We start from the raw sequence: 16,589 nt of genomic DNA, 5'->3' as shown, positions 1-16,589 counted from the left end.
AGCTGTTCCCACCTGTCACCTGTGAAGTGTTGTGACTGGAGCAGGAGAGGGTTGTCTTTCCCCAACTTGGACTTGACATCAAGTAACTGATCATCAATATGAAAGAGAATGGCTATAAATATCAAGATTCTTTGCTGTAAACTTTATAATTTAGAACTAAGTTATATATGCTAGAATCAGTTAAAAGTATTGATTTGGCCATTTTAACAGAAACCAAAAAACTGTAGCTTGAACAGCATAGAAGTTTATTTTTCTCAAATGTAGAAATCCCAGCAGATGAGAGAGCCAGTAGGGGGAAATGGGGCAGGGTGACCCGACCCCTGCAGATGTGTCAGCAGCTTGGCTCTCTCTCTCTCAGTAGGCCACTGTGACCTGGGGTATTGTTGATGTGGGTTTGGTCAAAGAGGGTCACCACTCCCACCCTCAGGTTCTAGCCTGAGGGAGGAGAGCCTGGAGGGCAAGCGCCTTCCTTTCTGGGGCGTTGCACACATTGTTTCCACCCACAACCACTGACCAGCATGTGGACACACGTTCACCTAGCTGGGATATGTGGTCGCTTTCTGGGCAACCATGCACCCAGGGAAAACTAATTCTGTTATTAAAGGGAACAAGAATATGATTATCAAGAGAAAGTAGCAAATTCTAGACAAATGGTGAACAAATGTAATGTTTTACCTTTGTCCAGTACTTATTACATGCCAGGCAATATGCCAAAGGCACATGCATGTCTTATTTATTCCTCAGAGCATCGCTGTGAGGTAGATAGCATCATCCACTTTATAGATAAGGAAACTGAAGCAGAGAAGGGAAATAATGTGCTCAAGGCCACGTGGCTAGTGAGTGATTAAGCTAAGTTTGTGCACTCTTGGGTCTCTGTGAGATCCATCTAAAACTAATATTGAAGGTGTAAAACTTTAAACAAACGTTCATTTTGCCTGCTGCCTTAATTTGGAAAACCTTTTTTAAAAAATGAATGAGTTTGCCAGGGGCCCTTTACAAAAATTGTTTCCATTAACTATGAATTGATGTCTTTGTTCCCCCTGAAGAGAAGTGCAAATTCCAAACCATTCTGTTGATCTGGCTAAACCCAAAGTTGGGAATGACCTTTGTAAAATAGCCACAGTAGCACCAAAACATTAAAAAGCTTTCTAGTTTAGAAGAGATGGTGTCCTGTAACGTTGAGACTGTAACTTGTTTTCTTTGTTATGTGTTCCTCCCTGCCGCTTCAGAGTAAGCCTGGGGGCGACACACAAGTGGGAGGGCGGGCTGCCTTCCTCCTTTGTGTGAGTTAAAGCTGTTGTTGAGTGACCAGTTGGTTTTCAGGAATGTGAGCCTGGGCGCCCAGTAAAATGAGCGTGTAGAACCGCTTCTCTCCCTTCTGCCTCCTCAGCTTCTCTGCACCAGGCAACTTTCTGCTCAGGGCTTTTCATTCACCCAGATGACAAAATGAACAGAAGGGTGATAACAGCAGATTACAGCTGCACAGGAGCCTTGGCTGAGCAGGTCTGTCAAGTGAAATGCCGGCTAGCACATTATATACAGAACATCCCAAGTACATTTGTATGTTTGCCTCCGAACGCCTAAGCCATGGTTTAGCTACCAATGCCCAACAAACCAGAGACTAACTAGTTGTTAGTTCTATTCTCAATTTATGAGTGTTTCGTTTTTTTTAGTTTGGGGTTTTTTTTCTTGAGAGAGTGTCAGAGCATGTGCACTCAGGGTGGAGGACAGAGATTCTCGGGCAGGCTCCTTGCCCAGTGTGGAGCCCAGTCTCACAACCATGATATCTGAGTGGAAATCAACAAGAGTCAGACATTCAACCGACTGAGCTACCCAGGTGCCCCGTTTCTTTTTGTTTTTTAAATGGTGTTATTTGGGGGGCACCTGGGTGGCTCAGTCAGTGAGGCATCCAACTTTGGCTCAGGTCATGATCTCATGGCTTGTGAGTTCGACCCCTGCATCAGGCTCTGGGCTGATAGCTCAGAGCCTGGAGCCTGTTTTGCATTCTGTGTCTCCCTCTCTCTGCCCCTCCCCTGTTCACACTCTGTCTCTGTCTCTCTCAAAAATAAATAAACATTAAAAAAATAATAATAAAAATAAAAAAATAAATGGTGTTATTTTTAAATACTTTCATTGAATATTTAAAATAATACAGATCTTAAATCTCCATTCTAAGAGTTAATAAGGAAACATTTGACTTGATTGAGTTTTGAATCACTAATAATTTATTATAATAGTTGAACTTTGTATATTAACAGACTTTACTTAGCCCGTTGCAATTTTTATTAACTTGTTTGCAATCTTGTATTATAATACTTCAGTGATTATAAATAATTATTATATTAGAAAAATACTTAAATAGATCATCCTAATCTGAGCATGACTTTAAAGTATAGGATTCTGGGGGCGCCTGGGTAGCTCAGTCAGTTAAGTGTCCGGCTCTTGATTTAGGCTCAGGTCCTGGGATCAAGCCCCACATAGGGCTCTGTTGCCAAGTGTGGAGCCTGCTTGCGTTTCTCTTTCTTCTTCGTTCTCTTTCCCTCTGCCCCTCCCCTGCTCGCACTCTTTCTGTTTCTCAAAACAAATAACCATTAAGAAAAGGCAGGACTCTGAATCCCCTAGCACATAATTCTTGAGATTCCACTGCCTGTTAGCCATCTACTCCAATATGTGCCATGCTAACCATCAAGAATCACAACTAGGAAATTCTACCTTCTCTTCCTATGTTCCCAGAATAAATTTGCTCTGTTCTCATAAAAATGATGTTGTGAGCAATGGCAGTTATGTATCTGAGGCCACAAATCTTGATTAACGCTGTTAGCAGGTGGCCACTTCTAGCCTGATCTCTTTCAGGGCATGGAGGAGTAAATGTGGGTAAGGGCCTAGCAGAAGGAGGAAGGCAGTTCCCCTGTATGAGGAAGAGGGGCTCCAACACCCGCGAATCCTTTGGCCATCACGGCAAAAGTGGAAGAAGATCCTGGGCAGCAGGGCAAGTGTTGACCCAGAGGAGGTCTGGAGCAGGAAGAGTTTATAAGTGCTAGAGGCTGGGTGACAAGGGAGCAGTTAGGTCCAAAGTTATAGCTTATGGGTGTTTTGTTTTTTGTTTTTTTTTTTTAATAGCTACAATTCCCAAAGTATTATGTTTGTGTTCCTATATGGGGGCCTAGCTTTATTTGAATTTAATAACCAAGTCTGATCTTGGCTTTTAAAGTTTCAGTAAGCTAATTTTTAAAAACCTATGGTATATTTCTCTCCGTGAACTGTAATTTCTCTTGAATTCTCATTTCTCTTTTATATCTATTCTATAAAGAGGGACCTCAGCATATGGCTAAAAACCCTTTTGCTCTATCATGGGCTCCAGCTTTTTTGTAGCCCGGATGGATGCTGGATGCACCAGTACTGTTTGGGGGGATTTTATATGAATAGGTTGACAGTAGTTGTGTTGTTTGTGGCTTTAAAGTCCTACATAAATTCTTTAAAATCAGTGTCAGAAGAGGTCAGAATGAAACACCTAGCTACAAAGCCATGACATGGCTAGAGCCATCTCAGCTTTATTGGCTCAGTAAAAACCTTTTTTATTCTTTTTTGAGTTCAGCATCTCAGCCCAGCCTGGCCTAAAACCATCTCTAGATGGTAGAAACTTTCCCTTAGACTCTGACAAGTGAAACTCCAAATGGAGGCTGAGTTTATTGCTTTAAAATAATGCCACAAGTCGGAAAACATCACAGGCGCCACAGACCCTGTTCCTCTGGACAGCAGCTCCTCTGGTGAACTCCATTCCGCAGAAAAACAGCCTGGAGGGCAGGGGAAAACAATCAATGGATGGATGGGCCTTTGTTGAGGTCATTGTTTCCATTTAATCCAGAATTCATTTGCGTCACAAAGCACTAATTGACATGTGATAAGAGCTTCCTGAATAAGCTGTGAAGACACAAGAATAAAGGGGATTGGTACCAATTGTGATAAAGGCCAGTGTCCCTTTACTAATAAGCAAAAATATTCCACTGTCAACACACACTTAGGGGTAATTCTGGGGACTCTAATTCACCTTTAAGAAGTTTGATTTTTCTCAAAGAGGATAGAGATATCCTATCAAAACAATTAAAATGTTTACCTTCCTCCCCCCACTGTCTTGTCTGCCTGCCTGTCTACTTATCTATCTGTAGAGCCCTCTGCTGGAGGCATGAAGCATGTGTATTGATAACACCTCAGATCCTGCTGTTGGGAGAAATGTCATTTTTAGCTAGAGCAGATAAATGTGTTTTCTTGGCATAGCTTCACATGTTTGCAGTACAGCAACAGGCTCCTGGTAATTTTTTGTTGTTCAGATCTGAAATGGTAACCAGCACATCCTTTAATGAGATAGAACAAATACCATTAACAAAAAAATTGGTAATATCTGAAATGAGGAAAAACCTGTGGAATGCATGCACAGAACGTATGAATGAGGGGCGCCTGGATGGCTCAGTTGGGTAAGTGGCTGACTTCAGCTCAGGTCATGATATCAGAGTTCATAATTCCAAGCCCCCAAGTCAGGCTTTGCACTGACACTGCAGAGCCTGCCTGGAATTCTCTCTCCCCCCGTCTCTCTGCTCCTCCCCTACTTGTGCTCTGTCTCTCAAAATAAAATCTAATAAAGTTTAAACAAACAAAAGAATGTATGAATGATCTGGAAGTCTGTACATTTGTTTTTGCATTTATTTATTTCTATTTTACCTTATTCCAGAAAGCATATTAGACTATGTGAAGACAGAATGCTTGCTGCTAGTGAATGGCCTTTTCAATGAAAATTTTAAACAGAATATTTCCTGTCTGTATTTTATAAGAACCTACAATCCGAGAACAAATGAGTTGTTGAAATTGAAGACAGCGTATCTATGAAATCGGGTTTCTTGCTGTTAGGTGATTTCGAAATCAATCTTAAGACAGTGTAGGCAGTTTGACAGATGGCTGTAATGAATAGAGCGCTCTTGTTTTCAGAAGTGAGACAAGATTAAATAGCAATCCTTGTTGAAAATCTCAGGGGTAGAATACTCAGTAAATCTTGAAAATCTGTATCCTGTTTCACTGGTATGAAACAATCCATTCCTTGTGAAAGAAGTTCTACCCGAGAAGTAGCATGGCAGTTTGGGATTAATTTGGAGAGTGCAAGACTTCGGGTTTAAAATTGGACCTGTCTTGTGGTACCCAACACAATTTCCCACTAAAGTGCTTATGAAAAGTGATAAAACTTCACAAAAACAGAGGAAAATAGAACTGAGGTCTCCCTTGGGCAAGAATCTGGAAGAATTTTCCCGTACCTTTAGGGATAAGAGAGTGTTAAACCCACTGATTTGAGGCCTACCTGAAATGAGGTAGGAAAACACTTCATTATTTCCTATGACCATCTTACTAATGATTCAAAAAAGCAAACTTGATACCAGTTAGGAAATTGGGTGTATGTCCTTACCGCAGTCTCTGCTTTTGGTAGTGCCATCCTCCTCCACCTCCTATCAAGATGCGTCCTTCCACATCCATTCAGAGATTAAAGCTAGAAATACCTGAGCAGGAAGTTGGTGGGCGGGCGTTGGTGAGGCTGCTTTATCTGGGGAGCATATTATATAAGCACCCTCAGCAGGATGGATGTTGGAGCGTCCTGCTTCCTTTAGTTCACACATTTGTCTGCCCTGGTGGACAGCCCAGGTCCAGCCCTCTGCAGCTATTGCCGGATCCCAAAGCCACAAGCAGAGGCAGCAGCCCACCGTCCAGCGGATGACCTAAGACGGGAGTCAGCTGAACAATTAGGTCGAAAGCAAGTGAAGCCAGTGATGGTCCACACATCCTGCTTTACTGCAGATTCTTCCTGTGGTTTCACAGAACGAAAAAAAAGTACTAATAACAAGCTAACATTTTACCTGGGGAAGAACCCTGCAGAACAGAACAGAGTTATTGTGAGAACTCAAAATGACACACCTTAGAAATTATGAGAAAAAATGAAAAATTGAGAAGATTATCATTCTCTGGAGAGTAAAAGATCGACTGAAAGCAGGGCAAGAAAGCCAGGGTAGAGAGAAGGCTAAGATTAAAAGCAAAAGCGTTGGCAAGGACCTGGGTGAGGTAAGGAACTCTGAGAGCAACTAAAAGTGCAGTAGCATCATTAAACTTGTACCTGAGACGGTTCAGAGCGGGAGGGAGACGGTGAACATTCTTTTCAGTGTCGTTAAGACTAACTTGAGGAGCTCTCCCCAAAGTAGAAGCAAAAGACAAGAGTTAGGATAATGATGAGCTAGGGGGACAGATGCACTTGCAGAGGACAGAGAGGGAGCTTAAGCATTATTAGTTTTCCTTCCAAATAAAAGAGAATTAGAAGAGGAGAAATTACCAGAAACATAATGGAAGAAAAATCTTCTAAGCCAAAAATAGGTCTGACTATGTATATTGGAAGAACTTGCCATGTTCCATTTAAGATGGATGGAAAAGAGGTCACAACCAGACAAATCTGGGTAACTTTTTGAAATTTTAAGTACATCCCACTTCCCCATCTCTTAGGTACAAATGAGAACAGATTATTCTTTAACAATAATTCCTTAATGAGTATCCATACCCTCACTGCCTAGAAGCAGAATCTTATTTGAATTTTCTAGGATATTCTCTTATGTCTCTGGGGGAGTCCCTGTCCCGGTCTTGGTCCTTGCTGGCCCTTCTACTATTGTTCGTGTCACAGACCCCCAGCACCATAGAGAACAGCCCTGGCCAGCTACGGCTGTGTTCATGCTGTGGCTTCCGGATGCTGGTGTTCCTTGGGCAACTGTAGCCATGTCCTGTTTCTCTCAAGTATATCATTCTCCCTGATGCTGCCCTAGCCCCAGTGTGCATCCAGCTGCTTCCTTTTTTTATTGAAGGCTTAGCAATAGAGGAATAATATCTGGATTCAGAGAAAATCACTGGTGGCTACCAAACATGTTGTCTTTCAGAGCCTAAAACCCAGTCCCTAGTCCCTCATTAGTGGTCCCCTTAAAGGACCACATTCCTTTCTAAGCTCATGGTCTGACACCCAGTGGTCAAGCCCCGTTTTCCTCCACTTTCCAAGAGTTACTCCAAGCATGGTTTGGTCTCTTTGGAGGCCAAAAGCGCAAATCCTAAAGGCCCCAGGCAAGGAAGGAGTCCTTCTTCCTTCCATGCTAACAGCTTTCCCTCAAGCCTTCCTTTCATATCCCCAAGTCTGCCTCTTTCTTGTAGTGATGGACCAGTGGCATATTTTGTTTTACCAGGCCTACCCTAGCCACCCTCAAAGATATGGCCTTCCCCTGTGTCTTTAAAAGGACAAACTTATCAGAGCACAATAAGGCAACCATGAACAGACCGTTTCAGGTTTAACATTTCTCCAAGTCTGGGTGACTCAGTCTTGACACATGAGCTACATCAACCATATTCATTAGGTTTGCCACTTCACCTATACAGATCCTTTTCTGTGAGATCTTTCCAAGAAGAAAGCTGCTCCCAAATGGAGACTAGGGGAGTGAGAGCTCAGTCCTAGGGGTGACCGAGGTGGAAGGGATGACTCCTCTCCACATCTCACTCCAGACATCACTGCCCTTGTCCCGTGTAAATGGCCACTGGCTTTCCATCCCAGTGTGTGCTACATCCCCACATGTTCTCAGGCAAGGTATCCTCACATGTGAGGAAAAAGCTTTAAAAAAATCCTATAGGCATCCAGGCAAGAGATTTTCTTTTTTACAGAGTAAAAGTGGTCAATCTCTACCCAGGTTTCTTTGAAACACCCGAGTTCCAGAATGGAAAAATCTAGATCAGGAGTTGATCTAATAATCTTAGAGTCATGAAGATGTCTTTTATGTAAGATGCCAGCACAAAGAGAGTCTCCTAAGTATGACAGCCATAAAAAGATTACACTTCTACGTTCCTCTTAAAAAATACACAAATATGCATACACATATCAACTATGCAAAGAAACATAACTTAGAGTGGTTGCTTTTCAGTGCTCACACTATCAGTGGTTTGTAGTCTGCTGCTTTATGCTTCTTTGTATTTTCCAGAATTTCTTTAGTGGAATTTGTTGCTGTTTTACATACCCCTAAAAAGTAAAATAAGCACTGGGAAAATTCAAACTAAGGAGCATGTGTAAGAGATAATAATGAAACATTACAAAACATTTGCAAGGGACAAAATACACTAGGCACTGTGTTCCTAGCTTACCTACTGAACCTCATTGTAGAAATTACAGGGAAGAGGGGAGCCTGGGTGGCTCAGCCCGTTAAGCTTCCGGCTTCGGCTCAGGTTATGATCTCGCAGTTCGTGAGTTTGAGCCCCGCGCTGGGCTCTTTGATGACAGCTCAGAGCCTGGAGCCTGCTTCAGATTCTGTGTCTCCCTCTTTCTGTGCCCTTTCTCTGCTCACACTCTGTCTCTCTCTCAAAAATACATAAACATTAAACAATAAAAATTATAGGGAAAAAAGAGTATGCTTTTTAATAAAGTGTCAGCTCTTTTACTCAGTGTAGTAAATAAATACTAAATTTGCCAGTATTTCACTTAATTAAAGTGAAAGACTTCAAGTGCCCAGTGCATGCAGTTAATCCTGAAAATATTTTTAATATTTTCAAAAGCTGAGGACAATCAGAAAATTTCCTGCTTGGGTACCACTTTTTTTTTTTTTTTCCTCTTCTTAGCATTTTCACTGAAGATTTCTTCTTGGTTTGTTAATAGGTCGAGCAGTACCATAATGTCATCTTCCACGGCCCCGAAGGAAGTTTGCAAGACTACATAGCACATCAGCTTGCACTCTGCATGAAGGTAAGTACCCATTACACCTATCCCCCCCCTTTTCCTTGAAAGCAGGAACTAATTGCTCGTTTCTTCTCACAGCACAGACAAATGGCTGCAGGATTCACCTGTGAAATAGTGAGAGCCGAAGTGGATGCTGGTTTCTCCAAGGAACAGCTAATAGACCTGTTCATCAATAGTGGTAAGACCCTTCCAGCAGACTGAGTTGTGGTAACCAAAGGGCATGATCTTCAGTGATGCTGTTAAAAGGAAATAAGCTTTCTTTCTTGGGGGTAAATTTAAGTTGACTTCTCGATTATCCAACAGCTATGGGATGAAAAGGAACACTTGCAAAAGAATTTATTTTTGTGCATCTGGCATTGCATTGATTACTTATCCCACATTTTCTTCTCCGCCCCCCCCCCCCCCCACCATCTTTTGTTTGTAAATCATTATCCGTTGTGAGCATTCTGTGTAACTGGCACCAGAGGTATACTAAGGGAGGAGGTGTTGGGAGCCGTCCATCCTAGCAGGACTAAGTATTGTGCCACTGATGCTGTTTAGAATTGTATGGTGATGATAAAAAGTAGATAGATTTTTAGTATTATTCATAAGTTCTCTACAACCAAAGCACCCGTATGAAGCACCTGAGGTAAACTGCTTTCTCCACCTAACCCTCGGCATGTCATTGACTGGCATTTTGCTAAACATATTACACACGGTAATTAATTCATTTAGTCTCTACAACAGCCCTGTGCCAGTAAGTAACTTAATCTGTTTCAAACATGAAGAAACTGGCACGGAAGAGGTTTGGTATCTTGCCACAAGTACAGAGTGGCAGAACCAGGGTTAAACATGTTTATTAATATAACTTTTTCATGAACTTTCTGTCTCAGGCTCCAGAGTGTAACACACAAAGCTTGATCACAGGTGGCGTTAGCATACCCTGCAGAGCACAGCATGGCTAGCAACTCTGACATGAGACTGAAATGGACCAGACTCCAGTCTTCAAAGGCTCAAAGCCACAGAGACCCCTGGGGAGAGGGTGCAGGGACTTGGTGGGGGTGGGGTGGGGGGGAGGGGAGACAGTTGCAAGATCAGTGGTGGATGAGTTGAAATGCAAATTCAAATCTTTTAAGTGTGTCTGTCTCACCTTTGGAGCAGTGATCAAGGACTAGGTCAACCTTAGGAAGAAGGAAATAACAGCAGCTTTTAAGTCAAGAAATAAAGTTAAGAGGCAGGTTTGGGGAAGAACTGAGATCCCACAGACCTAGAAGCGCATTTTAAGGACAGGAAAATCCCACTATAATCTGAATGTTACTACTATAGCGCATGAGGTCAGTCTTTGATCAGAAACTAGTGAAAATTGGCTGCAGAAAGCTGTTTTCTCCGCTGCTGTTACTAATAATCACTAGCTTTTATTAAGCTCTGACTCTGGTCGACCCTATTCTAAATACCCTGATTTAAAAACATGAAAACATTTGAAACAGGAGGTTTGAGTACCTTGCCCGAACAAGCCACAGCTAGGACACAGGCAAGCAGGACTGAAACCGTTACTGAGCCTGCCCTTAATCACTGCCAGCCACTGCTCCTTACAAACTCTCCTGTGCCAAAATTTCTATTTCCCCCACTTAGTCCTATAACAAAAGCCCACTACATTTTTTCCAATTTTCAGTCTTGTTTCATCTCAAAGTAAGAAGCTAAAATATTTTGTTCTCACTCTGTCAGGGCAGATAGCAAGTACAGACTGAATTCTCTCTGCTCTAAGCTTAGAGAGCTAAAAAAAAAAAAAAAAAAAAAAAGTGGAGAGCAGTGAATCGGGTCATAAAGGATGGCAGAGGTGATGAGCACACCATTTCTAAACCTATGTGGGTGGGGCAGCATCTTAGGACCTCCTCTTCCTAATTCCCGGTCTCTCCGCCCCTCCCACTTGAAATCCGGTCTTGGCTTGACAACCTGAATGTCCACAGGCGCCAAGAGGCCACATTCAAGGGTGAAGCACGCTGGCTGGGGCTGCGGGGGGCGGGGAGGCATGTCTCCATCTACAGGAAGGCAGCGGCTCTCAGCTGCAGCAGCTAGTTGCTTTCTGCAGTGCAGATCCAGTGTCATATGGTCTTGTGACTCTTAAGAGATCCATTTTTAGTGAAAATGTAGGATTTTCTTCTTTTAATGTTGTCGATTATTTCAATTTCCAAAGCAACATGAGGACCGTGTGGAACTCCCAGGTCCTCTCATTCATAGACTCCTCATCCTTGTCCCAGGTCATGTCCTGCCAGGGGGGTCCTGGCATAACTTTTCACCCATCCCTTTGGCACCATCCTACCATTTGCCCCCTTTTCCTGTATTTCCTCTACTTTCCTGTAAGTGGCTGCTCTGTCTACAGCTTCTCCTCCTCGAACTTCCTTCACAGGCAGTCATACCTTTGGTTAAGCTGTCTTTGATCCCTGCCCCGCACATCCCTCCAGCGCCCACTGAACTAAGGTAATGGCATTCAAGGCCTTCCATTCATAGACATTGATTCACCTGACTGGCTTATCTGACCCTTCTTTTTTGTTTTATAAATTGAGATATAATCGAGATATATAGCATTGTGTAAGTTTAAGGTGTTGACTTGATACACTTAGATATTGGGAAATAATTACTGTAACGTTAGCTATACCTCTGTTACCTCACATAATTACAATTTTTTTGTGTGTGGTAAGAGGACTTTCTTAATAACTTTCAAGTATGTGATACAATATTGTTAATTATAGTCACCATGCAGTACATTAGATCTCCAGAAGTACTCATTTTCTAACTGAAATTTTATATCCTTTGATCTCTCTCTAGTTCCCTCACCCTCACCCCAGGCCCTTGCCAACCACCATTTCACTCTGCATAAGTTTGGCTTTTTTAGATTCCCCATGTAAGTGATATCATACAGTACTTGTCTTTCTCTAACTCTGTTAGCATAATACCCTCAAGGTCACCATGTTGTTCAAAACGGCAAGATTTTCTTTCTCATTGAGTAATATTCCGCCGTATGGATATACCACATTTTCTTTATCTGTTCATCTGTTGGCACTTAGGTTCTTTTCATATCTTGGCTATTGTGAATAATGATGCAATGAACATGGGGGTGCAGATAACTCTCCGAGATCCTGATTTCATTTCCTCTGGGTATATATACCCAGAGGTGGGATTGCTGGACAGCGTGGTATTTTGCATTTTTTGAGGCACCTCCATGGTGTTTAACATAATGGTTGCACCAGTTTACATCCCTGCTACCAGTGCTCCAGAGGTTCCCTTTCCTCCACGTTCTTGCCAAAACTTGTTATCTACTGTCTTTCTGATGACATCCATTTTGACTGGTGTGAGGTGATGTCTCATCGTGGTTTGGTTTTGCATTTCCCTGATCATTAGTGATATAATACATCTTTTCATGGACTTGTGGGCCATTTGTATGTCTCTTTTAGGATATCTGACCCTTTTAAAATAGCGTCAGTGCTCCAATAGAATATGCTGTTTCTTTTTTTACAAAGTGTCCTTTGCTTTTCTACTCTCTGTGTCTTAGTTCATGCTGTAGCTTTCATCTGAATGATAAACACACAACCCCCCGCCTCTGCCCAAAACGCACACTGTGACTACCACATTGCAGGTGCTATGCACAGTGTTATTGTGCAGTACTGATTAAAACAGACATGGCTTTTGCCCTTCCAGAAACCATAGAAAAAGCCCCTATTAAAATGCTCTAAGGACACTTCAAATGAAAGCTTCTCTGATCCCTCCAGATACTTCTCCCTCTAATTAACATCATTAGATTTGGTTTATACCTGTGTCCCACCTAACTGCAGGTCAAAGCATTGGGGGGTATTATTTGAACTCTTGCCGTGGTCCATTCACGCATATTGTGAAGGCTAGTACTATACCCAGTTCTTCTATTCCACCTTGTACACTGATGGCTAACGAATACTTGCTGATGAGTGGGTGAATCTGATAGAGGAAATAGCATGGGCAAAGACCAGGGGAATGCTAGTCATATGTCATCTTCAGGTACCAGCAAGTGCAAGCTGCTTACAGTAGATTTAGAAAGAGTTAGGTGAAAGAGTGCAGAAGTTGATAATGGAGCAGGTGATGATAGGGCATAAAGATAGAGTGAACTGGAGTTTCAAAATGAAGTTTTTGGACAGCTGACTGAGGCAAAAAAAATCCCCATTTTAGCTATCCGTTTGTGTAGGAAATGGTGTATCATCTTTAAATAGGACAGGAGTTTATTCTTTATGTGGCTTAGCAATTTGTAATTATCAACTATCTTTTTTTTCTCTTTTTAATAACAAAGACACAAATACAGGTTCATCTGCTAAGACCTTGAATGCAGTTGTCCAGGTTAAGCACTGGAGCATTATCACACATGCCTCCGTGCCTAGTCAGCTGAATCTGGTTCTGTGTCTCATCTCCACCTCCCGCTCTCTTCCCTCCACCTGTCATTTCTTGCTCAAGGGACTGTGGAGGCCCATCACTAACCCTTCTTATTTCTGCTGGTCACTCCCTCACAAGCCTCTGCAGCTCCCAGAGGGTTCACTCCACAGGCCAAGCTACTCTTGTCATCGCCCTGCTGTTAGACCCCATCGACTGCAGGGTAAACACTGCCCTTCTCTGAATGTGTGTCAAAAACATTGGGGTGTGGCCTCTGATCTTCCTTGCTGCTGTCCACCTTTATCTCCTAAGAACTCAGTCCACTGTGCCCATCGTTTTCTCCCCAGGAACCACTGCTGTTGACTGGTGACCAATGGAGAGGTCACAGAGAAAGTGCACTTTGAGTAGAGTGGATGGGGAAACGTTCGGGGCTTTTGAGCAGGGCAAGGGAGTCTAACAGGAGCCAAAGGGAAGGAGCCGTCGGCTGGGTGTGGTGTCACCTCTTTTGTAGTGCAGAAAGCACATAACAGGGAATGTCCTTTTGGTCAAGAGGTGATGGGAAAAGGCAGAGAGTAGAGAAGGCAGAGGTCTGGATGAGGGAAGAAGGGATTCCTAGGCTGTTCAGCTGCAGCTTTTAGAATAATGAGGGGATAGGAATTATCTGTCAGTTATTCTTTCTTTTTCACCAAGAAATTAAACTGATCAAATTATATGACTGCAAGTAAGGGCTATACTGATTTGCAAAGAATATGTTTATTCCTGTCGTTTAACCTTATCTTCTCTACAGGAAGAGATTTAAACTACTTGGATGAGGCTGGGCCAGCACGTTGAACTTTAATCTTCCATTATACACAGCACATATATTACCTCATTTGCTCCTCTACAACTGCAGGAGCAAGCCAGCAAAGAGAGTCACAGAGAATGAGTAAAAGAAATGTATGAGCAAAAGATACAAGAAGGAAGAGTAGCAAACGTATGTTAAATAATTAGCTTTAAGAAGCTAAAACTTATATGGAGATTAAAATGGTTCCCATGAAAAGAAGAAGGTAGAACAGAAGAACACATTTTAAAAAAAGACCTCACACAGTTGCCACCAATGGTTATATTGTGTTTATTTTAAAATAACCTCTTCCTTTTCATATTGCCTTTCACGGGAGACAGTCGTGGCACATAGCTCAGTTATTTGGTAAAAAGGGTGTGAATGTGTATTAGAATTGGGTCATTTTGCCACAGTGTAAGGTATGTAGTTAGATCAGTAAGACAGATACAACTTCCTGTCACATAAGATTTTAAAAAGTAAGAAAAAAATGTTTTGAACACTAGACTAGTGTTTTAAAGTAACACTTAGAATTCTTGAGAGAACTTTCCTTTTCAGAAGTAATGAAGATAGAATTACCGTAGTCCTAGTGGGAGAATATGGTCACTGGAGTCCACATAACTGAGTTTACGTCCTTGGACGCTGTGTTACTTGAGGCTTTTTGAAGGTTTGCCCCTTGCTTCTCATCTGGACTCAGAGCATCACTCCTGCAGAGCCTTCTCTTAAGTGGACTGTGAAAGATGGGCTGTTCTCCATCCCGAGGGGGAGATTATGGACTTGTGGTCACTTGAGATGCACTTTAGAGCTTGGATTTAACTATAAATGTGATAGGTTAATTGTTTTTAAGCCAACAAGTATTGCTCTAGAACTAAGTCTCCAGAACTTTTAATGCAAGGGCATACAAACCTGGACTTAGCCCTGAGCCCTGTGGCTATGGGGGGTGTCTGATTGAGATGCCAACCTGCAGGAGAGGATTAGGGCTGACACAGCCTGTAAAGTTGGAAGGAAAAAAGCACAAAAGGAATAGATTCATTTCAGAAATAGAACTTTGAAGTAGCATAAGGCAAGGGAATCTGAATGGCTGGCTTTCCGGCAACAGGTTAAAAGAAATCTCCAGCTATAATATGGGGTGGGTGGCTTCCTTTCATCTCTGTAGACCCTGATCAGAGGCTGGTTAATCCTTCAAACTGGAAACTTCCTGCCCCTGGGGTTGGTTAATACATTAGGCCCGAAACTCTGTCAAATGACCTGAAATAGACACGTACTATTTCGCAAATAAAATTTACCTTTGGACCAACTTATTTAAGGATGTTGAACTTAAGTAGTTAGAGAAGTAGGTGTTACTGAAAAAATGAGGTAATGAGACTGGCAGTGTTGAAGACAGAGCTTTCCACCAAAGAAACCCAGTCTATTTGACCCTTGGTCAGTACCTCACGGGACACCAGGATAAACAAAGATGAGGTACAACCCAGCTGAACTGCTGTGAACAGCAGCCTACCCTCTTTTTGTCTAGGGCACAAGCTGTCCATTTAATGTGCGATTAATTGACGAGCAATACAGCCCTCGCTTAGAATGTTAAGCCTCTCTCCAAAGACCTCCAGCACTCCTATAAACTCATTTGCTTTTTTCTCCAGCCTGAATTCTCCCTGGTTGCTCTCATGCTCGTGTCCCACCACCTGCTAGACATCTCTGAAAGGATGCCTAACTCATCAGATACGTCAGGCCTGAAACATCACCCCCACCCACACCCCAAGTATGCTCTTGACTCATGTGCTCTCTGCCTCCATGATCTGTACAACCTCTTCTCTGCTGGGACTTCAGCAGGGTCCTGCCCTTCTCTCAAGACAGTCAGCCCCTGGGTCTTACTGACTCCATCTCAAACACCGTTTTGTTCAGTGCCTCGGCCCTGAACAAATGCTCAGTCCAATGCCCTGGTTGAGGCTCCATTACTTCATCAATCAGAGCCTGTGTGTTTTTCTGTTTCTTTCCTCTCCAGGTGTTCTTTGCACCGGAGTGAGATTTCAAAGCACAAATCAAGTCCTGTTTATCCCCCTCCTTAGACACTTCCATGGCTTCCCAGAGCTGGTGGCTTCTCCCTCCCAACACGACATTCTAGGTCTTCCACTTGTCATTTGTGGCCGGGTTCTGAGGCTTCATATCATCAAATCTCACCCCAGGCCGCACACAAAATACTGATGGCCCAGCCCAGACCATATAAGTCAGAACATCTGGGGATGGGTCCCAGGGGATGTTTCCCGGCAGCCCAGTCTGCCACACTGCTGCTGTCCACAGCTGCGGCTACCTGATCCCATTCCATAGATATGACTCCACCCCCCAGTCCCAGCCCATCATGGTAGGAGGTACGTATCAGCCTCGAGTTCACCATGATGCCCTCTTGCAGCTGTTCGCACGTTGACTTGATGCCTTAGTCCCTTCTAGGACTGAGCCCTGCCCTGCCTCCTTCTGTGCCAGTGTCATTTCTTACAACTAGTAAGCTTACCCGTCTCCTAAGCTATTAAGATGCTATTCCTTGTAATGGTTGCATTTTAAAGTGCCACATCCCCCGGTTAGAATCAGTCACCTCTGGTATGCCATAGCACTTAGCAAGAGAGATACAGC

The 16,589-nt window shown here is 43.0% G+C and overlaps 1 protein-coding gene across 7 annotated transcripts in view; it reads left to right on the top strand.

Moving 5' to 3' along the window:
• The window catches only part of CTTNBP2 (cortactin binding protein 2), a 163,936-nt gene that overhangs the window by 127,317 nt on the left and 20,030 nt on the right, over positions 1-16,589 (top strand). For all 7 annotated transcript variants that reach the window (XM_019418029.2, XM_019418030.2, XM_019418025.2 and 4 more), the window contains 2 exons: positions 8,702-8,788; positions 8,861-8,960. In XM_019418029.2, coding sequence (XP_019273574.2) covers positions 8,702-8,788; positions 8,861-8,960 — 187 coding nt within the window. The remainder of the gene's footprint in view (positions 1-8,701; positions 8,789-8,860; positions 8,961-16,589) is intronic.

This window comes from Panthera pardus, unplaced genomic scaffold (genome assembly GCF_024362965.1).
Source record: "Panthera pardus isolate Hobbes unplaced genomic scaffold, ASM2436296v1 HiC_scaffold_8, whole genome shotgun sequence".
In the NCBI taxonomy this organism is placed as follows: Eukaryota; Metazoa; Chordata; class Mammalia; order Carnivora; family Felidae; genus Panthera; species Panthera pardus.
This window is presented reverse-complemented; position numbering and strand designations above follow the sequence as displayed.